The sequence below is a fragment of the Pyrus communis genome, chromosome 11, assembly GCF_963583255.1.
Source record: "Pyrus communis chromosome 11, drPyrComm1.1, whole genome shotgun sequence".
Classification (NCBI taxonomy): Eukaryota; Viridiplantae; Streptophyta; class Magnoliopsida; order Rosales; family Rosaceae; genus Pyrus; species Pyrus communis.
In genome coordinates, this window is record NC_084813.1 from 24266589 (window position 1) to 24294538 (window position 27950).

A 27950-nucleotide genomic window follows, 5' to 3' on the forward strand; every position below is an offset into this window, starting at 1 on the left:
AAGTTGAAGTTAGGTTTGCATCCATGGAGGATGAGTAATCACAATGTTTGGTGACCTTTACTGAAAGATCACCCTTCTTGAGCTCATACACACCAACTTTTTCCTTCGACACGGAACCAGAAACATTAGCAATCGCAGTAGCGGCCAGAACGATGAAACAAGTAGAACATATGTGTTGGACATTTTGTTGAATAAAATGTTCATATCAGATAAGATCAGAGGAAGAGTAGAAGTGTAACAGATGGCGTATGAACACAGAACAATTTAGAGAAAAGACAGCAGTCTGTACATTATGGTTAAGCACTTATGGTTGTATAGCCTGTTGTGTTGACTTGGTAACCCTATGAACGATGTGAGAAGATTCTTCAGCCCAATTGTGGTCCCCTAATAAGACAAATTAAGAGTTTAATAACGCGATTTATTCGTTAATCGCTCGGGTTTAAGCAATGATGTGCAAGATAATATTGAATAAGGATGACTTCCCATTACCTGTGATCCTCAAGTCTTGACTGTTTATGTCATATAAAGACAGCCGTGACACCCTAAATTTTTTGGCTTTTGTCTGCAAATCATGATTACGATGCAATAAAATAAGCATCATCCTCATTAGTAAAACATTAGGTCCAAAAGCTTTTAGATTTAAAAAGTACTCTAATCAGATATGACATGAACCCACCAAGCAAGTTGAGAAAAATCATATTTGGGACATTCACACTGAGAGATTCTTACATGTAACAACGATACATTTACTTCTCTTTATCTAACTTATTACGTGGCCTGATACAGTGACGAGGGAAATCAAAAGAAGGGCAGTACACAAGCATTTGCCAATTGCCATCCAAGAAGCAAGCAGCCGGAGATGTTGACTATTGGGCCCTCTAATTGCAAGCATGGGCTGATAAGAGAAAAGAATGGCACATATTAAAAGTTCAAAACTGAGTGAGAGGCAGGCTACCAAAACAATGAGACAACCAGTTGGTTCCATACGGATATTCCTTCCTTTTTTTTGTAGCCGTTTGTGTTGTTTTGCGAAAGGTAGCAATCCAATTGTGGTACCTACTAAACGATAATGCATAACTATATAAATAAATTATCATCAAAACCAATCAATTTTAGAAAATAAATAAATAAATAAAGAAGAAGAACTTTCATACAAGAAGAGTTTTTTTTAAACAACTTTATTAATGTTAAAGAGAGAAATGAGAGTTCAAAATTATTACAATAATTCAGACAAGAGTGAATTTCGAATCCAAGACAGTATGAATAGAAACCTAACATTTTGTCCGTTAAGATATTTGACCACATGCACATACAAGAAAAAATTAACCCACAGAAGTTGATCTACTGTGAATCCACCATAACAGATTACTAAGGGAGTTTCCATCGTCGAAATCTTTCAAGCTTCTAATCTTCTCCAAAGCGCGTTCTTTGTCGTACATCCCTTGTAATCAGGGACGGATCTACAGAGGGTCCTGGGAGGTCCCAGGACCCCTCGGCCATCCTAAAATGTTGCTAGAAATTTTCCGGAGGACCCCTCGTACAGCCTGCAATTCTGGAGGAACACCAATGCCATATCTCAACATCTCTTCCAGTAAATCACAGCCTGTATCAAGCACACCTTCATTGCAAACCCCCTTGATCACAGCATCATAAAAACTGGCATCTGGTTTTGGATCTTTTTCTCCCATTTTCTTCAAAATCTGTGCACAGTCTACTGCCCTCCCGTTCTTAATCAATTCATCGAACACCCTTTTACCAAGACTAGCAACCACTCGCAGACCAACCTCCACCATCCTGCTAAATATCTTAAGAGCATCATCTATACAGTCGTACTCGAACACGAGGCCTGTGCTGCTGTGCAGACTGTCTGTGTTGCTGCAGCAGTAGGTTGCAGGTTGCACGGAGAAGAAGAAAACAGGGGAGAAGAAAGAAAACAGGGCATTAAAAAAATTGGTCCAAAACGCAGTGTTTTGGCCCCTTTTTTTTTTTTTTTGTTAAACCAATGAAATCAACGTTTGAAATTGGTCCACCCTTTCACTTCTCCTGTCGTCCCTTTCATTTCTCCTTTCCCCGTTCCTTCCACTGCTTTTCCCCCTAATCCCCCCATCTTTCTTATATTCACCCAAAACTCTAAATTTCTAATCCCACCCAATCCCATATTATAATTACATTACTCCAATATTATACCTCCACTTGTTTCAATTCTCCAAGCCACCACTATTGGTAATGAAGCTATCATGGAACATTTTCAGACCATGAAACCTCGTCGTAGACGCTTGAATTAGGATTTTATAGCTTGTAATATTGTTATGCAAATGATTTTTGAATAAAATGTATTATATTTAACTTTTCAATGTTATTTTTGTCTATAAATTTTTTAACCCTTACTATTGGGACCCCCCGAGTTTAAAATCCTGGATCCGCCACTGCTTGTAATGCATACACAAATCCTTTCCATCTGTCCGTGACTCCCTTCCTCCTGAACGCCGGTAATGCCCAGTTCACTAGCTCACTAGCAAACCCCTCATCAGAGAACAATACCTCAGTAACTGGCAAAATAGGCAGCATTTGGATTCCAAGTCTGACTTCCTTTTCCTTTGCAGTCGCAAACCAAAGCTTGCTGTCTCTCTTGATCGCCCATAAAATTCCCACAACCCGGTTTTTCTTCGCGAAACCTTTCTTGTAAATTTGATTCTTTCCTCCCTCTCTCACATGCCACCACATTTGAGCTGCCTGAATTTCTAATGCAGTAAGCAGCGAACCGGTGGCCTCAAGTTGCGCATCTCTATAGACTTTCCCCATCAGAGCAGCTGCATAGTAGGCATTAACTGCCTCACTCGTGCTCTCTTGATTCCTCCCGTCTGGGAATTCTGACAACCCTCCCGCCCACGAGTGCATTTTATAAAGATCAAAGCATCTCAGACGAGTGTAATTTGGATTCGACTGCTTGCCCTTGTTCAGAAAATCCTCCACGAGCGAGTAAGCTTGAGGCTTGTACTTCTCTCCCCATATAGGATCAATCTTTGCTAACACGGAAATTCCATATATAAAGTACCCCAGATGAAAATGGTGATCGTTATAAATACCAAACCCGAAATCAGCAGTTCGATCAGTTCTGGAGGATTTGGTAATAATTCCACCCCATGTTTTATCGTACAAAAATCCGTTGAAGCTAAAAGCACCGTCCAACCATGGCTCAATTTTATCGCTCAAGTATGTCCTAATCGCAGGGATCACATCAGGACAAGCTAGCTCCTCGGCGATCAGAGCCAGCCTCGCCGCTCTAGCAACTAATTTCCCGTAAAAGTACGAAGATTTGGGATTTGATTCTGTTGAACTAAGGGCGTCGACATCTCGACGAAGCGCAGATTTGATCTCAGAAAACGCATCCTTTTTTACACCTCCAACGGAGTTCCAAGTGACTGGAATGGGCTTCGGTGCTAACAGCCACGAATCACCAACAATGCCAACCAAATCACCGTCGATGCTTTTGTACTTAAAATTTTGCAAAACAGTAGCGTTGGACAGAAGCTTGAGATGGAGAGGATGAGCGAGCACAAGCAAATCTCCACCTTTCTTTTCAAATTTATACGACAAAGTATTTGAGTTTTCGAGCACAGCTGCCCCAGAAATCGGGTAACAAGAACTGAAGTGGTCAAGAACTTTCTCAGATTTAGGATCAGGATCCGGCACTACAGCAACACGAATAATCCCAGAAATTTTTTTAAGAGATAACGTGGACGAGTCGCTGTTAATTAATTCAGTTGGGGAGGATGTGTATACTAACCATGTCTGATCATTGTCGAGCTTGACGATGAACTTGGTTTTTGAGCCACTCGCTGAGGAAGCCGAGACAATCTTATGACTGGTCGATAAAGAAACCGCCGTGGGGCGATAAACAAAGCAGGTGAGAAAGGGGGTTCCCCGAACCAGGTAGAAGCGGAGGTTGGAGGAGGGAAAGTCCAATGTCACACTCAAATCATTGAAGTCGGAGACTACATGGTGGCCGTTGTTGTTTGAATTGGACGCGAAGATGGTGAGGTCAGCTTCGAACGGGGTTGTGGATACGGCAGTAGAGTTGTAGGAGAAAGACGGGTAAGCGAGAGATAGGGAAGAGTTGGCTGATCTGATGGTGTAGGGGTGGATGTATTCAGGTTGGTCGCCATTGTTGAGGACAAAGTTTTGGAAGAAGGAGTTGGTGGGGAGAGGGGATGAGAGGAGGTTCGGGGCGAAGAAGGTGGAAGGGTCGGGGAGGATGGTGGACTGAGCTTCCGGGAAGAGAAATGGGGCGGGGGTAGCCTGCGGAATCAACGCCGAAAAACAGAGTACGCAGACGACGAGAGCAAGAGAAGAAAGCATGTTGATTTTCATGTTTGTTTTTGCATATTCATTCATGCGAAATTGCACAGGGTTTGGTAAACATCTTAAATTGCATATTCATTCATGAAAAATTGCACAAGACTATCTCACTATGTACCAGTTTGGTAGTGCTGAAATTTTGAGAAAAAAAACTGGTACGAAAAAAAGCTGCTGCTTTTTAGTGTTCGGTAAACTTCATAAATCAGCTTTTTTCACAGTTGTGGATGAAAAAAATCAGAAAACTCAAGCAGCAAAGGCCAGCTTCAGAAAACTAGCTTTTTTTTGTTAATGTCGAAACACAGGTGCACAGTAACAGGAGCCTGAGGATCAATGGATCTGTGCAACAGGAGCCTGAGCATCAATGGATTCAGACCATTGAAATTTGATCCAACGATTACAAACATAGGACCTTTCTAAAAGTTATAATAATTATAACCATTGAATCAAATTTCAATGGTCTGGATCTATTGATCTCCAGGCTCCGATTGCTCAGATCCGAAGAGATCTGTGTTCCTTTTGGAATTTTATATGAGCTCATACATATCATTGTGGTCGGCCTTGATAATCTAATGATACTAATTTATATGTTGAAGTTGAGACAAATTTTAACTCCATCTCCTACATTGCCCGCTTATTATAATTTTAATAAACTTCATTTTTCCATCACTTAGATCATGTTCAACTCTTTGAATAAGTCTCAAAATTTGACTTCTAAACGCACCCAATCTTCACTCTTTGAGTAAGTCTCAAAATTTGACTTCTAAACCCACCCAATTTCACTCCAACCTTGGCCAAAATTTTAGTTTTGGGTTAAAACTCAAAATTGGGCCAAATACCGGCCATCTTTTGAGTTTTAAACCCACTGGCGCGACTGAGAGCGCCCAGCACTGACCACCCACAAGCTTTTTCACATGCCTGTTTGAATCTCACGCCCCTTATTTTCAAAAATAGACATGTTGGGTCCGATGCATGTGGGCATGTCTCCAAAACACAAAGGACTTGTTGGCAAAAGACATGAGCCCAAAGGCTCCTTGATTTAAATCCAACGGATTGGATCTTTGGATCGTTGACTAATCCAACGAGGTTCAACTTTAATTTTTTTTTTTTAATTTTGTATTTAAAAATCTTTGAATCTCACGGCTTAGATATAAAACGATAAAAAATAATAAAAAACTAAGGATCCAAATTAAATCCAAAGCCTAAAAAAATTATAAAAAAAATATTTAACTCAAAATTTCACAAAAAAACTCTATAAATACCTATGCATTTGTTCAAACCTCCACACAAAATTCATTATTCTCCTACAATGCTTCCAATTTTTCTTTCTACCATCTTCTAAAACCATTTGTATCATTGTTTCATATTCTTTCAATGTGTTTAATGAGTTTCATATGGTCGGTTTAGTGATTTTTAAATATTTATCGAAATCTAAATATTTTTAGGTTAAAATGTTCATAAAATTAAATTAAGATATTCTACGTAATTTTTTTTAATTTTTTATAAAAATGGTTACTTTAGAAAAAATTAGTCTAAATTCATTCTTTAATAATATTAGGCTAAAAATTTAACATAAAAGGGTTGGAGCAAAAGAACTGTATCTAGGCTAAAATCTAAATTTTCTGGGTTAAAAAAAAAATTTAGGTTTTAACCCAAGGATTGGAGATGGTCTTAGGTTATAGGACAAAGATACTTAAAGGAAATAAGCGTTTTTATGGTGAAAGTAATTTGATCGTCTGAATGCCAAACTCTAAAATGTACTTGTGAGTAAATCATTCATAGAATACCTCACTTCGCCAGGAAAGCTCATGAAGTGACCTTTTTCAACGAGAGAATCGTAGACTCTTGGCGAACTTAGACTTGGATAGATAAAACTTGGACAGATAACCAACCGAAATATGTTCAATCGAACTGAATATGGCGCCAATTTGTCAACTCAATGATGTTCAACCGAATTGAATGTGTGATGACGGAGGTCAGTGAATGAATTAATGTTTTTCTCAGGGTATGAGAAGGTTTTGCGTAGAGCGAGGGTTTCTCATAGAGTTGATTTACGTGTTGAGCTCAAGGTCCACTCCATGTTGCTAAACCTCATACTTGAATTTCGTGATGGTCAAGTCTGTTGAGTTGTAAACTTCTGATAACATTCCAATTTCTCAACATATTCTTTGAATATACTCGGAATTATGGAAACTCTACCGCCTCCGAGTCTGGCGCCCCCTCTTTGACTTAACTAGGATTCTAAATAAATTGATGATGTGATTGATTCAACCTTTATCCAGAAACCAATTACGATCCTTAATGTTCTCTCATCCCACAACTTATAGTATATGCGCCAAGTGCATGCAAAATTGGATCCAAACAAATTTATATTTGATAAATTAACTCAATAAGGAGCTACATGATATGATATGTAGGAAGTCAGACCTGGTGGCGTCCGCGGATGAGGAACAGGGGGAGCAGCCACTGACAAGAGTAGGGTCTACGCCAACATTGCAAACTCTGATTTAAAAAACTTCACTCTAAAGCCAACCAACACCGTAACAACCGGTGGGTTTACTGGTGGTGGATGGGTGGCAATGGCTCCTGGCGGTGGCAAAATTCTATGGTCAACTGCCTATCCCAGCAATGCAAGTTCTCCTGGACCAGTGAGTGTGGCTAATGGTGTTTTATTTGCTGGATCCACAAATCCGCGAGGCTTCAATGCTGATCATTTTTATAAAATTCATGGGCACACATTTGAGAACACAGCAAAGTAGAACTTGCCAATGCACTTGCAGATATGGGAAGGACATCCATCTGGCCAAAGAGTTGGTAATAAGGCAAGATCCATTTAGATTTTACCATCTAAATTGATCATGTGATGAATATAATTTTTTTTCCCTTTGATTCAGTAATCTGTACGACTAGTGATTAATAATATGTTAACACTTGGCAGGACTTCAAAGATTGACCGTATAAATAGTAAAAAGGCAAAGCTTCTCTGCATTTTGTGTGAGAGTACTTCAAGCTTTCACTTCCATGGCGCCTGCAGAACTCTCCAACGGTCCTTTTCTCCTTTCTCTGTGTATGTTTTGTCTAGTCATAACACCAAGTGCAGGTTTTAACATTGTAAGTTCCTCTCTCTCTCTCTCTCTCTCTCTCTCTCTCTCTCTCTCTCTATAAGTGGTTTTCACAACTTGATGGTTTTGGTTTGCAGTGGGGTTCTGCAGAGAAAAAAAAGGATGCCCAAGATTGGCTAAACCACGGCGGAGACTTGTACAACCGAAGATATGCCAACAGGGAGAAGAAGATAAGCCCTGCGACAGTTTCCAATCTCAGTTTGAAGTGGAAATTCTACGCAGGTGGTGACATAACTGTAACACCAGCCATTTTCGACGGCACACTCTACTTCCCCAGCTGGAATGGATACCTCTACGCTGTTAAGGCCTCCGACGGATCCCTTGTTTGGAAGAAGAATGTGCAGAAGCTGACTGGCTTTAACAACACCGGTTTCATACTCAATGTCAACTCTACAGTAACAAGATCGACCCCAACTGTCGCCGACGATCTGCTCATTTGTGGAATCTATGGACCTGCTTTTGTTATTGCAGTCAAAAGGTCGAACGGGAAGCTTGTCTGGTCTACCAGGCTTGACAACCACACCAGAGCTTTCATCACCATGTCTGGAACCTATTACAAAGGGTTAGTCAAACTTAATCTACCTAACCTTTTTTTTTCGTTAGTTCTCTATATCAGTCTCGGACTCGTTTATCAGTATTTTGAGAATGATTAAAAGTACTTTTAGATAGCCAAAAATGCTTCTAGTAAACTGCTTATGAACTATAAACACATTAAAATTGGAAAATAACTTTTAACTTTTATTTCTTTTTCTCTGTGTGTGTGTTTCTAACAAAAGCATCTCCAACGAAAATACTTATGAACAGAAGTACTTCCTTATCCTGAATACAGAGTCGTAAACCTAGCTCGCATGGATTTCCAAAGTCTCCCTCATACTCATTATAATATTAATAACTTATGAGTCAGTCAATGGTGTTACTTGGAAACAAGAAGTTGGCAACAAGATAAGCAACACCATGTGCTTCTTGGCTATTTTTGTTCTGCTAGGATAGAAGTATAACAATTTTTTATGCCTACTTGATATTTTAAGTAAGAGTAATGCTAAGGAGATTAAATTTGTAGACAAAGTTTTGAAAACTAAAAGACATGGAAGTTGATAATTGGTTTATTACTTACACGTTGATAAATGTCCTCATTCTTATTGGTGACACATCATTTAGTTTACAAATTTAGTCTCAAAATTTGATCTCCCTAGCATTACTCTTTAAGTAATATGTCAATTTCTAATAATCCAAGTCTTTTTTTATTCACACTGTAGTTTTTGCATATGTTAATCAACAATACAAATATGTTAAGACTTGTTGGCAACTTGACTTCCGAGAGTTTTTTTTTTTTTTTTTTTTTTTTTTTTTTTTAAGGTTTATGACAATGTTTTAATCCTATCAAGAAAATATTAATTTATGTGGTGCTATCCGAATATTTTTTTATTATTATTATTTCTCACACATTCTTTGTTATTTTAGTCCTTTGATAGTCTTTATTTTATTCAATCCAACAACCGAAAATTGAGAGTGTGTAGAAAGTAAAAAAATGTACGCAGATAGCACTTCTCCTAATTTTTTGTAATTTTAATTCTCATCACATGTACTCTGCTAGAAAAAATGTAATCTGCATTGTAATTAATCAATCTTTAAATCACAAAGAGTTGTATTAATGTAATTTTATGGCACCACATTTCAATTTCTTGTAGTGGTTACTATGTTGGAACATCGTCACTAGAAGAAGGACTCACCATCGAACAAAGCTGTACGTTTCGTGGGAGCGTATCGAGATTAGACGTCCGAACGGGCAAAATCCTGTGGCAGACCTTCATGTTGCCTGACAATTTCGGCAAGTTTAATGAGTATGCAGGAGCAGCAATATGGGGAAGCAGCCCTTCCATTGATGTCCCTCGGAACCTTGTCTTCGTTGCCACATCGAACCTGTACTCAGCTCCTCCGCGGATAATTGAATGCCAGGAGAAGGAAAACAATCAGACAGTACCTTCTCATCCAGAGGCCTGCATTGAGCCCGAAAACCACTCCGAATCCATGGTAGCTCTTGATTTGAACACTGGGAAAATCAAATGGTATAAGCAGCTAGGAGGCTATGATATATGGTTTGGAGCCTGCCATAGACATTTGGATCCACGGTGCCCACCTGGTCCTAGTCCGGATGCAGATTTTGGTGAAGCACCAATGATGTTAACTACTTATATCAATGGGGCTAGGAGGGACCTTGTTGTTGCTGTTCAGAAAAGCGGGTTTGCGTGGGCTTTGGATCGCGATACTGGCAGCATAGTATGGTCTACGGTAAGTTTGCTAGCTGCAGTTTGTAAATGCTCCTCTTGAAAGCACTTCTGTTAATTTGCTTTCCTAGCTGGCTTACTCATAATCACTTTCAATTTCTTATGTCAAACGTTGTCAGAAGCATTGTGGTTATCTGAAATCGCTACTAGCTATTGAATGCATTAGCTGAACAAAATGCTGTGATGTAGGAAGCTGGACCGGGAGGACTAGGAGGAGGAGCAATGTGGGGTGCGGCCACGGACGAAAAGAGGGTCTACACTAACATAGCCAACAGCCAGCACAAGAACTTCACTCTCAAACCATCCCAGAACACTACAATTGCTGGTGGATGGGTGGCAATGGAGGCTCGCAGCGGCAATGTCCTATGGTCCACGGCGAATGCTAATGATGCTACTGCCCCAGCCGCTGTCACTGTGGCTAATGGCGTTGTTTTTGGAGGGTCTACTCATCGACTAGGACCGATATACGCGATGAATGCTAAGACCGGGAAAATCTTGTGGACATATGATACCGGAGCTACTGTATATGGCGGCATTTCGGTGAGCGACGGATGCATTTACCTTGGAAATGGATACAAGGTCTTCAATGGATTCGTTAACCCGAATTATACCGCTGGAACTTCGCTCTTTGCCTTTTGTGTTTAGTAGCTACCAGTTTCCCACACTATGTAGTATGAATCTTTGCCCTTAGGTGAAATTTTGTAATAACACAAGATGCGAAGCATGCATTAGAAATAAAAGCACTAGCCACTCAATTGTGAATCTTCTCAATTACCTAATCTATTATTATGTATGAAAAAACTATATTCAGGAATGAGATTCACTATGAATCTATGTTCGGAGCTCGCGGATCTAAAGATATGAACCGTTTAAGAGGGAGAGAGAGAGAGAAAGAGATCCGAAACCGTTCAATATTTTGAGTTTTATGAAGTGGGATCAGTGAGATGGGCTAATGAGATTTAAAAAAAAATATATAAAAAATAAAAAAAACAAAACAAAACAAAACAAACAAACAAACAGTTCGGCAACAAAACTGCTCATGCCAGTAATGAAAAAGAAGCCTAGCTAATGGGGACCATACAATCCCTATATTCAAACTTGAGTGCAAGAGAGCAAACATATTGCTCTAACTAACTAACCTAATCACATACAATAACCATTATGTTTGATGAAAAAATTTAAGATTAATAAGAAATTTAAAAATAATGGAAACTGAAATGATGAGATTTTATTTTATAGAATTTGTTAATTTTCTTGTTTAGTTAAACTAAAAGAATAATGAAATTAAATACGAAATTTGTTATTTTTAAACTCTCAATCATAAAAATTGGGAAATAACACATATTTAGATAGAATTTAAATTTAGAAATTGGAGGTCCCAAATTCCAAATTTTTTTTTTCCACGCGAAACAAAAGAGTTTGTGCATGTCAATTTATAAATTATAACTTTTATCCAAATTCTAAGTTTACATCTCTTGTCCAAACATAGTGCTCAATCAGCCCAATTCAACCTAACTGACCCAACCCACTCAATCCAACTCACAACGTCGTCGTTTCGCGCTCTCATTTTTCTCGTCAACCGAAACTTCCGAATTTTACCTCCGCCGCAGAGGGCAGTGGTCGTCTCTCTGCTCCTTAAACCCCCAAATGGGTTTTCTCAGAAGAGCTTCCAAAACCCTAAAACCCTCCAAGTACTCGTCTTTTCTGCAGAACAGCTCGCTCTCCAGAATTTACAGAAGCAACCCACTTCGAAACGACTTCGATTACTGCCGTTTCGGTCTGAGCCATGGGTTTTGCTCCCACTCTCGCCAAAACAGCAAAGAGAACGGCGTGGATTTGAGCCAGTATCCGACGGAGAGGATTCGGAACTTCTCGATAATCGCGCATGTAGATCACGGCAAGTCTACTCTCGCCGACAGGCTTTTGGAGCTCACCGGGACTATCAAGAGAGGCCATGGCCAGCCCCAGTACCTCGACAAATTGCAGGTAGAATACCAATCTCTTTAGAGAGAGAGAGAGAGAGAGAATGAAGAGAGAGAAAGTGAGAGATGGGCTTTCTTTGGAATGTTTTTTGGTACATGGGATTGCATTTGAAGCTCTTTTCATAGTTCAGGGGAGAGAGAGAGAGAGAGATAGAGAGTTTGGTAGATGGGATTGGTTTTCTGCCTCTATGAGTATGTTAGTTTTGTTTACTTGCAATTTTTGTGCATAAAGTTAGTGTTTTTATTTGTTCATTCATCTATTTGGTTGCTTTGAAGCTCTTGTCATTGCCGTAGTTCAGGAACAAGGTGCATTTGCAGTTAGTTTTGGTTTATAGCTCAGGTTGCCGATTTTCGTTGTGTAAAATTGCTTATATTGTTGTTTCTAGTTTATATGGCAGTCATTTTGATTTGGGGTTTATTAGGTGGAGAGAGAAAGGGGAATTACTGTTAAGGCACAGACAGCTACCATGTTCTACAACTACAAGCAGAGTCTTAACGGTGCGAACAACAATGGAGACCAAAAAGAACAGTGTTTTTTGTTGAATCTGATTGACACGCCTGGTCATGTGGATTTTAGCTATGAAGTATCAAGATCTCTAGCTGCTTGCCAGGGTGCCCTTTTGGTTGTTGATGCTGCACAGGGTGTTCAAGCACAAACTGTTGCAAACTTCTATCTTGCCTATGAATCTAACCTGGCAATAATACCTGTTATTAACAAGATTGACCAGCCAACTGCTGATCCTGATCGTGTTAAAGCTCAACTAAAATCAATGTTTGATCTTGACGCCAGTGATGCTCTTTTAACATCAGCCAAAACAGGCCAGGGTCTTGAGCAAGTCCTTCCCGCAGTCATAGAACGCATTCCACCGCCTCCTGGGAAGAGTGGTTCACCTTTACGTATGCTTTTACTGGATTCATACTACGATGAATATAAAGGAGTTATATGCCATGTTGCTGTTGTTGATGGCATGCTGCGCAAGGGGGACAAAATTTTATCTGTCGCAACTGGCCAAGGTTATGAAATTTTGGATGTCGGGTTCATGCATCCTGAGCTAACTCCTACAGGAGTTCTTCATACTGGACAAGTGGGGTATGTTGTTACTGGCATGCGCTCGACCAAAGAGGCACGAATTGGAGACACACTATATCATAATCGAACCATTGTTGAGCCCCTTCCAGGTAAATGCATCACATTCTTTTGCTGCACCAGTAGGTAGTTTTATTTCCCGCATCTCCTTTAATGGAAGAAATAGTAGCTCCAGAAGGAATGTCAAGACCTAGCTCACTTTTATTGTCACTGATGGTGGTCAACTTGTAGGGTTCAAGGCTGCAAAACATATGGTATTCTCTGGTGTTTACCCTGCTGATGGATCTGATTTTGAAGCACTCAACCATGCAATTGAGAGACTGACCTGCAATGATGCCAGTGTGGCTGTTGTCAAGGAGAGTAGCACAGCACTAGGTATGGGTTTTAGGTATGGTATTTACTACTAATAGCTTTTCATTTTAACTTCAAAATTAAGGATTTGGCTTCTACCATAGCTTTGTATTCAATAAGTTTCATACGAAGTAGACATGTTATGCTTACCGTGTCCATCTACAGGTGTGGTTTCTTAGGATTACTCCACATGGATGTTTTTCACCAGCGTCTTGAACAGGTGATGGTTTTAGTTTCTGTAATATGTTATAGAATTTTTCTTAATGGAGGTATCAGTTGTGTGCGAGAACAATATAAATTTTTTCTTCCCTTTATTTGTGGGAAAAACAAGTCAAAACCACAAGATACTTTTCTTAGTTCATCAGAATGGAAAGTATATTAACTTTTTATCCTAATAATTTTGTCAAGAAAAAAGGAATCGTCATTACTTTGTGATTTGCTTGTTTCACAATTTTCTTATAGTGATTGACAAAATAAGAATTCATGTCTCTTTTATGGATAATAGGAGCATGGAGCTCATGTTATTGCTACCATTCCAACTGTTCCTTATATTTTTGAGTATTCTGATGGAAGGTATGTATTTAATGTTATTCTTGTAAGATTGTCTTCTTATATGGTTTACCAAATAATGTTGGTTCTGGTCTAGCAAACTAGAAGTTCAGAATCCTGCCACATTGCCCTCGAACCCCAAGCAACGAGTAACAGCTTGTTGGGAACCTACAGTTCTAGCTACCATCATTATTCCTAGTGAGTAAGCTCTCGCACACCCTTAGCATGTTTTTTCCCCTCTCAACACTGAGAGGTATTTATTCATCCAGACTCCAGAAGTAATTTGTTCCGCAATTGAAGGTATGTGGGGCCTGTCATCACCCTTTGCTCTGAGCGGAGAGGTGAGCAGTTGGAGTATTCGTTCATAGACAGGTAATTCTTCAATAATCATTGGGCCAAATTGGCCCTATTGTTTTGGAGGGGTTTCACCTTCAAGCATCACGTTTACTTTGCTACTCATATTTTGTTAAAGTGGATTTGTGTTTTCTCAATGATGTTCTGAACTCATCTCTAATTGAGATGCTGATTCTGTGTAGTTTGATGCATGCAGTCTACGAGTCTTTATGAAATATCGCTTGCCTCTAAGGGAAATTGTTGTCGACTTTTACAATGAATTGAAGAGTATTACATCAGGATATGCATCATTTGATTACGAGGATGCAGAGTAAGTTTCAGCCCACGCCTCTCTTTCTCTATTTGGTTGATCCTCCTAGCGTAAAAGCTTGGTAGGATCAAGTCCTGCTCTTGATGTTTTAAACTCAAAGAACAAACCAGAGCAATTTGCATTATTTTGTTATAATTTAGTTTAAACCTTATGCTTGCCTGCCTTTGTTTAATTCATGACTCATTAGGTGTATAGACGAGACGACTGTTGTTTTTTCATTTTATTTTATATGTACTGATGCAAATTTTTCGTTGAATGTAAAATATAGGTACCAACAATCTGATATGGTCAAACTTGATATCCTTTTGAATGGACAACCGGTTGATGCAATGGCAACAATTGTTCATAACTTGAAGGCACAACGCGTTGGTCGAGAATTGGTGGAGAAGCTGAAGAAACACATAGACAGGTCTGTTTATCTATAGACTATACTAAATGGTAATTTCTGAATAATTTTTTGTTTGATTCTTAAGCAACTCAAAGTCTTGATTTGGAGCAGGCAAATGTTTGAGATAACAGTACAAGCTGCAATTGGCTCGAAGATTATTGCAAGAGAGACGTAAGTACTTGAAATTTTTGTCTGTCATGTTGTACATCTTGAAACATTTACCGTTGACCTAAACTTCTCTGTGTGTTTTTGTAGGATTTCTGCTATGAGGAAAAATGTTCTTGCCAAGTGTTATGGTGGAGATGTTAGTCGAAAAAAGAAGCTGTTAGAAAAGCAAAAGGAAGGGAAGAAACGAATGAAGCGTGTTGGTTCTGTTGATATACCTCAGGAGGCATTTCATGATCTGCTTAAGAGTTCATAGAAAGAAGTCCAAAATAATAACGTATGTCTGTAACCGCCTAATTGGTAATTACCATTTCTCCTTTCATGCTCCTTTGCCATTAGTATATTGTCAAATTTATAAGTTGCACTTGCACAGCGACACTTCGACAGCTCAGTGGCTAATCCGCCCCTTGTTGTTTTGGCTGTCAGAAGAACGATTGTTTTGCTAACCTCGCCAGTGAAGAAATAACTAAGGAAGATGGCCGTCTCAAGGGGGACGTCTCATGATTTACGGAAGGTTCAATGTAGAGAAAATGTCACTTGTGCAATTGTTTTGTCCTCCTAACGGATCACGCAGAATGGAGTTGTAATACATTAATGTTATAGATGCTGATCAAATAACAATGACTTGGTGGTTATTTGGTGGGAGTTGAAAGCTTATATTGAAAAAGAACCCTCTCGGAATGGAAATTTCTGAATTTTTGGAGTTCAATTCTGATCTTGCGATGCATATGCATAAGATGCCTTTTATTCCATAGGTCGTTTGCCCCTTATGTTTTGCTACACTTAAATATTCATTGCAACAAATGCGTGTTTTTGGAGGTGTATTGTGTTGCTCGACTGTCAATCTGAACCATGCAATTGAACAAGAGTATACTTGATCAATGGTCAAGATTGATAGTTTGTCAACACATCTGCGACTCTCCAGCAGCAAAAAGGAAAAATTTAGAAATTTTCTATCCCTGATTGCAGAGGTAGATGTACTCATGGAAATGGTAGTTGAAGGTGCAGAAGCATCAAGTTTCACTTCTGAGAAGTAAACTGATGAGCAGCTTCACCCCACTTCAAGTGTTGATTCTTTCGCCACCCTCGCCTTGGTTCCTATGAGTGGCACCACCGCCACTTCCGACCAATGATGAAAGTGCTACTGCAACTACCGACTTGAAATTCGGGTCGGACGTGATTGCCTTGGTTAATAATTCTGTCAAAGACACCTGGGAAGAAGCTTGGTGGATCTTTTCTGCATAATTTTGGTGGAAATACTCTTGCAATGGCTTTCCAAGATTGAAGGATCCAACTTGAGCTTTGTCGAACGGCGGCAAGCCATGTTTAAGGTATCCATTGTCCGAACGTGTGGGGAATATGTTGGAATCTGACGGGGAACAAAAGCTTAGACTCGAAGGAAATGTGCTAGAAGAGGGTGGAGAGGCAGTGAGGTCGAGAGTGATTGTGGGGAGCAACGGGTGGGAAGATTTGGGCATGTAGAGTTGTGTTCTTGAGTTGTCGAAGGCACTAAATTCTGATCCATTGAGTAGGGTGGATGTGGAACCGAAACCCGGGTGAGATGTAGAAGAGCCGGACAATAGCATGGAAGCCGCGGCGGAGGTGGTGGAAGCCAAGTAAGTGGCTGTGAATGGAAGTGAGTGGTTGTGAGTTCCTTCATAAGTGGTGATTAAGATGGACATATCCTCATAGCATCTTTGCACCTGACATCATTTACAAGGAGTAACATATTAGCTAATATTTCAATAAAAGTTTGGTACCACTGCTAAAGGCTATGTAAGGGGTCTGTAGCTCAAGTGATTAAAAGCGTTTTAGCCCTCTACACTTAAGACGTTGTGTTTGAAACGTCTCACTCGCCAACATCACTTGCATCAAAAAATAAAAAATACAAACCAAATCTATGAATTAATGACCTGTTTGGACAACTTATGTTTGCAAAAAATTCATTTCATAACGAAGATTAACTAAATCTGCGCACCTGCTTTCTCACAGGGCATGCTGGTGCAACAGTGCACCGATAGTAAGCTCGTGGGCATGGATTTCCTTTTGCAGTCTTCTGTCCATATTTTCTCCATTGGCAACCATCATTCATCTATGGGAAATCAAGTAAATATATCTATTAGATATTGTATTTCTTGTAAGCCTATGTTCTAAACTATATAATCTATGGGAAGCATGCACGCTGCTCTGCTCTAACCAACTGGTAGAACTTATGTATGCAGTATAATATTTTTTTGTAATGGTAAAAGGCCTAAATCATTGTAACAATATGATGTGGTTAAGTAAGAATCGAAGAAATTATATACCGTTGGGGTATCACATCTAGTTCTCACAGAAACCCTAGCTCGTTTTGCATTGACCAGCGTTGGAGGTTCACCGTCTTCATTTCTCATTGTCTTCGGCGTTTTACTCAATGAAGACGATGCGTCTCCACTTCCAGCTTCTGCACGATCCTTATTAGGTTCCTCCAAACTTGTCTCATTAGAACCTAATCCAAGAGTAAGATTGGCCTTCAAGTTATCTTCACCATCATCAACCTGTACTAGTTTTGTGAAGTTGCTGCTGGTAGTAGTTTCACGATCACTTGTAGGCTCCCTTGGACTTCTTCCAAGACAAAGAGACACGAGCTGCTCCGGTTCTTCGATTATTCGATCACCGGCAACATGTACAGCTTTTTTGGAAGCATGTCTGAGGATGTCGAAAAACCGCAGCTGGAGAGACTGGTAATCCTTCTCCATATGATTTAACGTCATTTTTAACCTAGCGTTTTCTTCTCGCACCTCTCCCATTTCAGCTTTGGCATTATCCAGTTCACTCTCCTATATGGATCATATATAAAACACAATGAAATAATCAGTTGACTGAGAATCAAGAATAAATGAAAATATACAAATTAAATTTGAAAAAACTAAGACTACAGCAAAGTTAAATTTAATTAGAAATTAGTAACAATACTATGAACAGTTTCTGAGATGATCAGAAACTGATACATAAAATATAAAATATCAAGAAAACTAAAAATAAAAGACAGATTTTATTCTAAAGAGTAGAACTTTCGTAGAAAATGATGATCACGTTCAACACAAACCTAATTAAACCATGATTCTAGCTAGGTCAGCTCATGATTTTAATTATGAGAGAACATACATATATACAGAAATTAATCGAAAACATCATTAATTTGCAACACAGAGAAGTATGTATAATTATATACTTGAATTTTAATTACCCTTCTTAAAACCCGACTGTGAACCTCCTGATATCCAACAGATTGATCAACTTTCTTTTCTGCAGATGATCTGCTATTGGAGTTTGGCATTCTCATTGCTTTATAATTAGCAAATCAGGGTTTGCTCTAATAATATTGACGAAATATCTTTCGTTATATATCAGTGGGCCTGTGGCAAATGACTTAATCATAAATATGTGGGGCAAATGACAGATGGGGTTAAGCCATAAATTTCAGACTTGGTATAAAAACAAATTTGAAATCCAGTGATCATCTGTTTGCCCCATTACGCAGGCACGCACAAAATGTCAACTCCCTGCAACCCCATTTTTTTTTTTATGAATTTTTCTAGATTAAACAAACAAATGAATTAACAATAAGATTTAATATATATAAGTTTCAACATTTTCCACCGTTGATGAACAAATTAATGTGCTTCGAGAGAGCTGAATTTACGGGCACCGATTGTATTACAGTTCATCTTTGAAGCTTCGTACGAGGGAGACGTCACATGGACATGGCAAAGAGTCAAGGTATAGGAATTTTAAGTATTTGGGTGTGAGTCGTGTGACCTTCTAGTATTGATGCTGCAGAGTGTAGCCTCTATATATATTATAACCTAATATATATTCGTTGTCAGCAGTCAATACGCTTGTCATACACGGTGTGAGACGTGAGACATCTTTTTTATGTCGAAAGTGAGACTTGAGACTTCACTCATCTAAATTTCCATTGCATTGACCTATTTGGGTTGTATATATGTTAGGGAAACTTAAACGAAAGTTGATAAGTCGTCGATAATAATGGTAACAATACATTTTCTTTGTTGAGCAGGAGAGATTGGTAAATCGATAATAGTTATATATTATATTCTATAGTAAACATTTCAAACTACATTATCAATATAAAATTCGTGTTTAACAAAAATAGACGTCATATAATGAGATATCCATAATTTTGATAGCATATATACACCATGCATACTACCAAGCCTGATTTACTAGCTATCAGATTTGCAACGACACAACATATATTTCATTGGTTCTTAAGATATATACATAAATTTGATCAAATAAAAACTTAATATATTAATCGCATGCATATCCTATATCTAATGTATATAAGTACTTTCCTGTGAGGTGAGAAGCCGTTTAATTCCATGTAGCTTCTAATATCTAATCTTGCATAATGATTATGTTAAACTAAGCTTAAAAACCTACCTGTTTCAACTTATTATCTGGGGATCTGAGTACCAGGAATACTTATATTTGGTTTGGGTCTACGCATACAAATCTCATCCATTGAAAATTGACATACAAGTGAATATTATATGAGTGTGATCTTTTGAAACTCTAACCCTGAAAAATATTATATTAATTTCAGGCCCATGTTTCATACACCAATTTCTGAGTTCCATTTTTAGCGCTGGTGAATTATACAATGGTGGTCAAAGAGAGGCTGAAATGCCTATGTGAGTCTTTCCAGCACCCAGAAAAGTAGACTACCATGGATAAACCACCAACTGATCACCTTTTTATTAAAACAAAAAAATTATATTGATCTAAGATGACTGTTGTATTAAAAATTAAACCGATCGTTATGGTTGATCTTAAATAATCAAATAAAGAAGCTTATCTGAAACCAAATTGTGTTTGTACACACATGACTCTGAGGCTTTGTATTTATTGCACACTAACTATATGTTATCAGATCCTATCTACACTATATATCTGCTGAATACATATGACTCTGAGAGGATTCTAAATATTTAAGGATTTCTTAACTAACGATAATAGACTTTTTAGGTCATCTGGGTAATCAGCTGTGCGAGCCATTTCACACCTTCAGAATGGAAAAAAATATCAATCGTGCATGTGAGCTTTTCATCTCAAGGTTAATTTAATAATTTCAATGATTTGAAATTTGAACTACCCAAAAGGGAAAATTCTCTTGAATGGAAGGCCATTTCTTACCTCCTAAAATTAAGATTTTTAAAGTATAACTAAATTTTCACAGTGAAGACATAACCTTCTCACTTGGACCTTTTTTTACTTTCTCGACTATTCTTTTCATCTTGGAATTTTGCTTGATGATTGGAACTGTGTTATTTGCAGTCAAAGATCAACGGTGTAAAAAATCAACTAAGTAAATTTTTTTTTAACCATTCAATTAATCTTGGCAAAATTTCAGTACTTAATTAGGTAATTGTTTAGATGACTAAAGGATTTCGAACTTAGTTAATTGTTTGCCGTGATAATTTTTAAAATGTGACATCGAAAATGAACATTTAAGGTCATCATGAGAACGAGAGTCAAGAAAGTAGAATGAAAGAAAGATGACAAAATTCAAATAAGAAAGCTGCTAACATGCAAGGCATACAAGTCGTCATAGCATACAAGGCATGATGTCACCAACTTTGAGATAACGTAAGAAGCCATTCACCCCCTTAGTTAACTTTAAACAATTTAGTTTGAGAAGGATAGGGAAAGGAATATAATGGAGGCAACTCTTCAAGGTGTTTAGGTATGTCGTGGATTAATTGGGTCTTGAAACAACACAAAAATCGGTTTGTCAGTTTGCTCTGCCTCGTTAAAACGTTTCAATTGTACGGCCATGAAAAATGTAAAAATGGAACGCCAACATGTATATATACTAATATTATGTGTGTGTGTGTGTGTGTGTGTGTGTGTGTGTGTGTGTGTGTGTGTGTGTGTGTGTATAAACTGATATTCTTGCACATAAGGGAACTAATTAGGGAAGCATGAAGTTTACTGGCCCTTGCATATATAGTTGACTCTGTAAAATATAGACTGAAGACTGAAGAGAGAGAGAGAGAGAGAGAGAGAGAGAGAGGTGCTGGTTTATTAATTTATTTGCACTAGGTTGTCAAGACATAAGGTTTTTTGAAGCAGATATATTGGAAGAGACTTAAAGGCCATGTGGTGCTTATTATAATCAACTAGGTCAATGCTCTCAATTAGCAAGATAGCCATCTTGAATTAATAAATTAAGTTCTGATTTAATATTAATCTGCATTTTTGTATTCCATATGCATTGCCTAAGCAACTGATTAATTTCATTAAGAATGGAGCTTTGTATATTATCTGGTTTGGTGAACATTTGAACATGTTATATATGTTGGATCGTTGATGATGCTATATATCTGTGTGTGTGTGTGTGATGGAAGGTAGTAAACTTAATTAATAATAAATTAGCTATGTTTACTAACTGTAACAGCACCTCATGTTATGGGTGTATATAGGGATGTATAAAACATGGGAAGTGCTAGCAATTTTTGAACCAACCTTTGTATATGTCGCTTTTCAACAAAAGACATGTATCATTTTTTACACATAAAAATAAGAGCAACAATATTTTTGGCTAGGAATTAAAGATGGAAAATGGAAAACAGAAAATAATATTTTAAAAGCATTAAATATCTTGGTTTGTGTGTAAAAATGTCAAACAATAGAGTGATATTTCATTATCACAAACAAATATGGGTGCATTAATTTGAAGAAAAGTTGAGGTTTCACCATAAAATTAATTGACAATATAAGAGAAGTAGTCCAACCTCTTATAAGGCCTTGCATAGTTTTGTCTCCAACCGATGTGGGACTTTGTCCTCACATTCTCACACGTTTTGGCTTATCACCCTACTTATTATCATTTGATGAGTTTAAATTTTGAAATATATATGTCTATCCACCATATAGATATCTAAATTTAAACTCATCCAATAGTCATAAATAGGGTAGTGAGAAAAAATATTGCCAACAAATACAAATTTGCAATTTGATACATTGCTCCAGTGATAAAAAAAATGATCTTAAGTGAATTTGTACAAACAAACAACTTTAGTAAAAATTTGACATGTCATTTGTTAAAGTAAAAAAATTCAAATACAAAAATTAGTGCAAAGGTTAGTAACATTTCTCAAAACACATTATACATCTTTCATTGATCGAAAAGCTCTTCAAAGGACAATTGTTGTAAAATATTCACTTAGGGCTAAAAATATGTGAGCCCGTGAAAACAAGGAGAGAAGAACTATCACGTAAACTAAGCAGCCATCTCATGAAATCTAAATTTACATTTCCTCTAATAAAGCAAAACTCACATTTGCATTTCCATAAATGTAATAAGATGTGAATGTATAATTTTAAGTTTTAACATTTCAAATGGGAGAGATTCTCTAGTAGCGGGGGCATGAATTGAATTGAGGAAGAGTCCAACTCCACCAACTTCAAGAGTTGAATTCATGGTATTGTTTTTTATTTTCACATAGTCAGGTAAGTCTTCAAGTAGTCTGGACTACTGGATAGTTCGACATTATATTTATTAGATTGGAAAGTGAATAAAAATAGTATTTCTTCAATTCAATCTTGATTGTTTATTTTTCGTACTACTGAGTAGACAAGACTATTAAAGAAAAATTGCATTTGATTATTAAACACTAGAGTAACCCGTAATAACAAATCAATCCTTATTTTAATTTCGATTACAAATTAGTTTATAAATATTTGAACCCTGTTATTTTTATCTCTTGCAAATAATTGGGTAAATTAGAAAAGTTGGTAGATTTTGTATCCGGTCTAATATTGTGGGTTAGACGGTGAATTGAATTGGGGATATCACCTTAGCAAGTTGGCAACCCGTGTATAGCCAGCTTGGTTGAGAACCTGCGAAGTGTGAATCCATTGGGCCCAAATGCATGCAGCAACATGCCTATAAAGTCAAAACTCGTGAGCGTAATTGCAGTGTTTTTTTCTTTTTCCTTTCTTTTACAACTACGGAGGGCGCGGATGATTTGAACCCGAAACTCAATCAATGAGTTTTAAATGCTCGCACAGCTAATGGCAATGTTTCTTCTTAACTCTTATGGTAGTACTGCCAAGCTTAATCAATCGAAATATATATATATATATATATATATATATATATATATATATATATATATATATATCATATACTGCTAACTGCAGGAATCTTCGTATGCTTCCCTCCATGGGCACTTTGTACTTTGGTAATAAAGTAATATTCTCAAAGAAACTTCCGAGTCATTGCAGACAGGTAACCTACTTTTGATATCATCACGAGCCTAAGTGACGCACTCGCAAACTTACAAACCCTACAATATACATGCCTAACCTAATCTTGGCGGCACACCCACCCCAACCCCAAAGGCACGCACAGGTTGCATTGCATGCAAGTAAACAGTATGTGTCGCAAACTTACAAACTCTACAATATACATGCCTAACCTAATCTTGGCGGCACACCCACCCCAATCCCAAGGGCACGCACAGGTTGCATTGCATGCAAGTAAACAGTATGTGTATGTGAGAGAGAGAGAGAGAGAGAGAGAGAGAGAGAATGTAAACAAAGTTAATTTGCAGCAGCTCAACAAAACAAGAAATATCATCTTTCTGGAAACAGCTTTGTAATTACTAGCTAGCTAATTAGTAATTTAGTATGAAAATTAACCTGTTTAAATCACGTTACTACTCCTGGTAATTAGTAACAGATAAAAGGGTAAATATATGTGAAAGACATGCATGCAGCTCTCTCCCCTCTGGTGGTGCCGATCCCCACGGAAACACGTCACAGCTGCCTGCTTTGTACTTGTTTTTCTTGAAGCTGTCACCAAAGCCAGAGACATGTCCCCATGTCCCAATCTTCAAAGGGCACGTACGCCAAACCAGACCCATCACAGATCATCTCCATCATCATGTCGTCTTGTCCCATTGATGATATATGATCATGCGTATTCATATGACCCACGCCAAACCAACGCCTTCACTTTCAGCTCAACTATCGTTTACCACATATATTACTCACACGTCACGTTGTCTAGCCCAAAGTTTCGCACAGAGACTTACCTACACCGAATACTACAATAGAACATAAACTTACTTACATTAGATAGTCTTAAACTACACGAGAGAGACTTATCTCTACTAAATACAACATTATGACATCATTTCAAACTAATAACACAATGTCATTGAAAACATAACATAAACTTACTTACATTAGATACTTTTAAAGTACACGAGAGAGACTTATCTCCATTAAATACAACATTATGACCTTGTTTCAAACTAATAACACAATGTCATTGAAAACCACGACATCAAGCATGATTAGTTTAAAATATTACCGAACCTAGTTTATAAATTAGTTTTCAATTTAACTTTCACCAATTCCGTGGTAATTTCTCGAACGGGTACTATTGCGTCTAGGGTACATGTGAGTCTCTCTCAAGCACACCCCCTGTAAGCTTACCTACACTCTCTAAAAGCTACTGGCTAGCCTGGTGACACGATAAATTCCAAGGTAAGAAGCTACCCCTCTGTGATCGCGCACAGAAAAATCTCTCAGATGACACGCATTCATTTTCCTCTTACAGATGACAAAAAACAAATCCCAACCACATTTCTCCTTTCATGACATCAAGGAAAACTACAGACCTTCAGATTTGGACTTCAACAGAAAATTGCATCATCTCTGACTGGAAAACGAAGAATAATATCATCATAAACTAACCACGTAAATATTGGGGGGAGAGAGAGAGAGAGAGAGAGAGAGAGAGAGAAGGGTATGTAAAACTTAAAAAGCAATGTATGAAAAGAGTGCTAATGCACTTTTATCCACTAATTTCCAGTGCAAATAACACTTCTCTTCTTTTTGTTGCTTTTCTTTTTTTTTTTTTTTTTTTTTAAGGTATGTACATGAACTGTAGAAAGAAGAAAAAAAAGGGCACCAAGTGCCTCCTCATGTCCCACAGGGAAAGAAGAAAAAAAGAACAAAACAAAGAGACAAAAAAACAACATAACGAAACAAAAGCACTACTATTGCTGCACTGAATTGAGCAGCAGCCACTGATGACATCAATGAAAGCGACAGGACAGTGATGCGGCGGCGGATGGATGAATGGGGAAAACGGTATGGCGATGCAGACAACTGAAATGGGAATGAGGATGGAGATATAGATAGATGGATTGGTGAGATCATCAATTCTCCTGTATTTTTGGGCCTCTGTACATGGCTCCATGTACAGCTAAGTCCTCAGGTTTCTCTATATCTTCAAGCCAAGCATAGCCTTCTTTCTCATCTTCCGGCACCGATACTCCCCCATCTGAAATTCAAAAACAGAACCGTCATCGAGATTTCTCAAAGTTCTTACAAGCTGCGCTCTTGGTTTTGAGTTGGAATGGAAGATCTAACCAAATTGATACCTGGGAAGTGAGAGAATGGGTAATCAAGGTAGTATTGGCAGTGCCTGCCGTCGGGATCAGAATATGGGGGGCCAAGCACATCGAGCACTGCACATGCTGTCACTGCTGTGAAGCAATGCATGTTGCCTCCATCAGCTGGATAGAGGATGGATGGTTCGCAAGGAGCAGTGAAATCGGCGTCAACCTTAACTTTAGCCAGATGAACACCGGGCGGTGCAACTGCATGAACGAAAGCACATCAAACTGTTAATTTTGTGTACGAATAAAATAGTATCACAACGGAAGGACCTCGTGACTTCACGAAAAATTTTAGAACAAAATGTCAAGCAGTAAAGGTCATAACCATGAATCTATCGTCTATAAGTTCGAGATGCCACAAGCAAATTACTATTTTCCTAACAGACAAAAGATCAAAAAGGCCGGTAGATTTCTCATCAAGTCCCACAGATTATCTCAAGGAAGATGCAATACAATGCAATAACATTTAACAAGAAAGGTCACATTGTGTCTTTGCTATAGAGAAAAACTTGTGCAAGGGCTCCGGACCACATCATCCGTAGGAAAGCTCTCACTAAAGCATGCAACCCTGTATTTTGGCCGCATTTGACCCCACGTTGGTCCCACCCAAACTAGAAAGTCTTGGGTGCGGCACCAGGAGTTGAGTGTGCACTTACTGCTTTCTATACAAATGTTAAGAAATAGTACAATTTTTCAAAGGAGGAATTTACCAAGTGAAGGGTTCGCACTTGCCAATGTTTTCTCCGGGGCACCAGCCACCCAATCGTAGGACTTGATGTGCATCGTCCCAAACAGAAGCTTACTGAAAACCGTCATTCCCGGGTGATTATGAAGCGGTAAGACACCCGAAGGCGGCAAGCAAAATATCCCCATCTGCATATAGGTAACACATTATAAGAACAAAAGCCACGCTGACTGATTTCGCTTCGTAAATTGCGGGAATGAACCTGGAAGAAACTTACTGAAAATTTTTCGCACTCGTAAAGATGCAGGTATGTTATAACCGGGCTTCGTCTAGCTACCGTCATCCTGAAGTACGGCAAATCAGGAGTGAGGCCGACATCAGCAGGGTTCATGGCATCTGGCATCAAAACAACCAAACCCAATAAGCCACGATGGGGAATCAATTCGAAAAAGGAAAGAAAAACGATTGCAAATAACACTATCACGGATTATTTTCCCTCAAAATCCTGAATTAAACACGGTTGAATGCAACTAATATTCCATTTGTGTAACCAAAACAGTATCCAGATGTAAAGAAATGAACCGATGCAGATATGGATGACCCCCTCTGGCATGAAAAACGAGATCAAATCTTCTAACATCTATCATTAATTGACACGTGTTATGTGACAAACATTTTTTTATACAGTAAATTGATCACCAACCCCGAAAAGATATATATACATATAGATGCATGTATACAGCCGCAAAACTGAAATGCCCGAAAAGACATAAATACATATAGATGCATGTATACAGCTGCAAAACTGAAATGCTCGAAAAGACATACATACATATAGATGCATGTATACAGCCGCAAAACTGAAATGCATGTATCAAATGCAAGGACACGGATTGATAAAATTATCTAAATTTTTTTTTTGGAAAAAATAAAACAAAAATGCACCGGCCGATAACAGACAACGTACAAGATAATGCAAATTCAACACAGAAGACTGATACAAAAATGTGAAATGGTAAAATGGACTCTAATTTTATAAAATTTTGCATCTTTAATTCAATACGATTTTCTAAATTAAAAAAGAACCAAAATGGAGCTTTAATTCAATCAACTTATGAAATTCTGAGACATTAATTAGAGCAAGAACATAAATTTGAATTCATGCAATCATGCAAAAGCAGAGATAAAAGAATTATACCCAAAACAGAGGATAGCCGTTGGATATCATCAGCGGGGGGAATGACCCCGGCCCCACAAAACGAAAAGACTTCCTTGCAAGTCTCGTACAGCTTCTGAACCGGCGACATCTTCCGCTGACGCCGCCGGCCCTTCCTGGTCTTGCTTTTCGAATTCGTCTCCTCCGCCAATGCCAGAAACTCCTTGCTGCCTTTGCGATTGGGCGCCACCGTTTCAAACCCCATTCACACCCCAAGTTCTACCTTTAATCAAAACACAAAAACCCAATTGAAAGAAATGAAATTTTCGATCTGGGCATTTCAGAAAAACTCAAAAAAATGTAACCTTTCGATCTGGGTACATACCCAATTGAAGAAAAAAATGAGAAATTGGATTGAAACCCAGAAAAAAACAGCCCAGGGGAACAGAGGAGGGGATGAGAGAGAGGGGTTTAGAGAGAAGAGTGGGGAGTGACAATAACAGTTATATTGTACTGGAGAATGATGGGTGGTAAAAGGAGGACATCGATGTGAAATTTGGCAGCTCTGTTCAAGGAAGAGAAGGGGGGAGCGGGTTGAATGGGTATAAAAGAAGGGGACAAAGGGACTTAGGGCTGAAAGAGAAAGCCGGTTTTGTAAAGAGGAGTGAAAACC

General features: G+C 38.3%; 4 protein-coding genes and 1 pseudogene across 11 annotated transcripts; 2 read left to right on the top strand and 3 right to left on the bottom strand.

Moving 5' to 3' along the window:
- Window positions 1-1174: 1174 nt before the first annotated feature.
- Window positions 1175-4504, bottom strand: LOC137708254 (glucan endo-1,3-beta-D-glucosidase-like; annotated as a pseudogene).
- A 2234-nt stretch (window positions 4505-6738) lies between these two features.
- On the top strand, window positions 6739-10518 carry LOC137708253 (uncharacterized). The gene is made up of 4 exons (XM_068447292.1): window positions 6739-7467; window positions 7556-8040; window positions 9167-9767; window positions 9953-10518. The coding sequence occupies exons 1-4, from the start codon at window positions 7378-7380 to the stop codon at window positions 10406-10408; spliced, it is 1632 nt and encodes a 543-aa protein (XP_068303393.1). The 5' UTR covers window positions 6739-7377; the 3' UTR covers window positions 10409-10518.
- Window positions 10519-11321: 803 nt separating this feature from the next.
- Window positions 11322-15658, top strand: LOC137708823 (translation factor GUF1 homolog, mitochondrial). Of its 7 annotated transcripts, none has more exons than XM_068447974.1 (12): window positions 11322-11749; window positions 12168-12924; window positions 13064-13220; window positions 13349-13403; window positions 13689-13756; window positions 13830-13934; window positions 14033-14104; window positions 14283-14396; window positions 14665-14805; window positions 14896-14955; window positions 15040-15249; window positions 15323-15658. In XM_068447974.1, the coding sequence occupies exons 1-11, from the start codon at window positions 11411-11413 to the stop codon at window positions 15203-15205; spliced, it is 2034 nt and encodes a 677-aa protein (XP_068304075.1). In that variant the 5' UTR covers window positions 11322-11410; the 3' UTR covers window positions 15206-15249; window positions 15323-15658. The 7 variants fall into 7 exon arrangements, with proteins under 7 accessions (XP_068304075.1, XP_068304074.1, XP_068304077.1 ...); XM_068447973.1 differs by having other exon boundaries at window positions 15376-15658; XM_068447976.1 differs by having other exon boundaries at window positions 15379-15658.
- Window positions 15659-15777: 119 nt separating this feature from the next.
- Window positions 15778-18715, bottom strand: LOC137708824 (probable WRKY transcription factor 72). Its single transcript, XM_068447981.1, has 4 exons — window positions 18179-18715; window positions 17256-17768; window positions 16928-17041; window positions 15778-16652 (listed from the first exon to the last, which is right to left on the bottom strand). The coding sequence occupies exons 1-4, from the start codon at window positions 18272-18274 to the stop codon at window positions 16011-16013; spliced, it is 1365 nt and encodes a 454-aa protein (XP_068304082.1). The 5' UTR covers window positions 18275-18715; the 3' UTR covers window positions 15778-16010.
- Window positions 18716-24781: 6066 nt separating this feature from the next.
- LOC137708190 (plant cysteine oxidase 2-like) lies at window positions 24782-27939 on the bottom strand. 2 transcript variants are annotated; one of them, XM_068447206.1, is made up of 6 exons: window positions 27663-27939; window positions 27320-27560; window positions 26399-26517; window positions 26147-26309; window positions 25419-25637; window positions 24782-25318 (listed from the first exon to the last, which is right to left on the bottom strand). In XM_068447206.1, exons 2-6 carry the CDS (start codon window positions 27540-27542, stop codon window positions 25194-25196), a joined length of 849 nt encoding a protein of 282 aa, XP_068303307.1. In that variant the 5' UTR covers window positions 27543-27560; window positions 27663-27939; the 3' UTR covers window positions 24782-25193. The 2 variants fall into 2 exon arrangements, with proteins under 2 accessions (XP_068303307.1, XP_068303306.1); XM_068447205.1 differs by having other exon boundaries at window positions 27320-27939.
- Window positions 27940-27950: the final 11 nt, after the last annotated feature.

Excerpts from the sequence above, each read along its gene's own strand:
- LOC137708190 (XM_068447206.1), bottom strand. The coding sequence starts at position 27,542 with ATGGGGTTTGAAACGGTGGCGCCCAATCGCAAAGGCAGCAAGGAGTTT. Across the intron at positions 26,310-26,398 it reads ACGAGTGCGAAAAATTTTCA|ATGGGGATATTTTGCTTGCC; the intron begins GTAAGTTTCTTC and ends ACCTATATGCAG. Across the intron at positions 25,638-26,146 it reads AAGTGCGAACCCTTCACTTG|TTGCACCGCCCGGTGTTCAT; the intron begins GTAAATTCCTCC and ends TCGTTCATGCAG.
- LOC137708824 (XM_068447981.1), bottom strand. The coding sequence starts at position 18,274 with ATGAGAATGCCAAACTCCAATAGCAGATCATCTGCAGAAAAGAAAGTT. Across the intron at positions 17,042-17,255 it reads CTAGATGTGATACCCCAACG|ATGAATGATGGTTGCCAATG; the intron begins GTATATAATTTC and ends GATTTCCCATAG. Across the intron at positions 16,653-16,927 it reads CATGCCCTGTGAGAAAGCAG|GTGCAAAGATGCTATGAGGA; the intron begins GTGCGCAGATTT and ends AAATGATGTCAG.
- LOC137708253 (XM_068447292.1), top strand. The coding sequence starts at position 7,378 with ATGGCGCCTGCAGAACTCTCCAACGGTCCTTTTCTCCTTTCTCTGTGT. Across the intron at positions 8,041-9,166 it reads TCTGGAACCTATTACAAAGG|TGGTTACTATGTTGGAACAT; the intron begins GTTAGTCAAACT and ends AATTTCTTGTAG. Across the intron at positions 9,768-9,952 it reads GCAGCATAGTATGGTCTACG|GAAGCTGGACCGGGAGGACT; the intron begins GTAAGTTTGCTA and ends GCTGTGATGTAG.
- LOC137708823 (XM_068447974.1), top strand. The coding sequence starts at position 11,411 with ATGGGTTTTCTCAGAAGAGCTTCCAAAACCCTAAAACCCTCCAAGTAC. Across the intron at positions 12,925-13,063 it reads CATTGTTGAGCCCCTTCCAG|GGTTCAAGGCTGCAAAACAT; the intron begins GTAAATGCATCA and ends GTCAACTTGTAG. Across the intron at positions 13,404-13,688 it reads TTCACCAGCGTCTTGAACAG|GAGCATGGAGCTCATGTTAT; the intron begins GTGATGGTTTTA and ends TATGGATAATAG.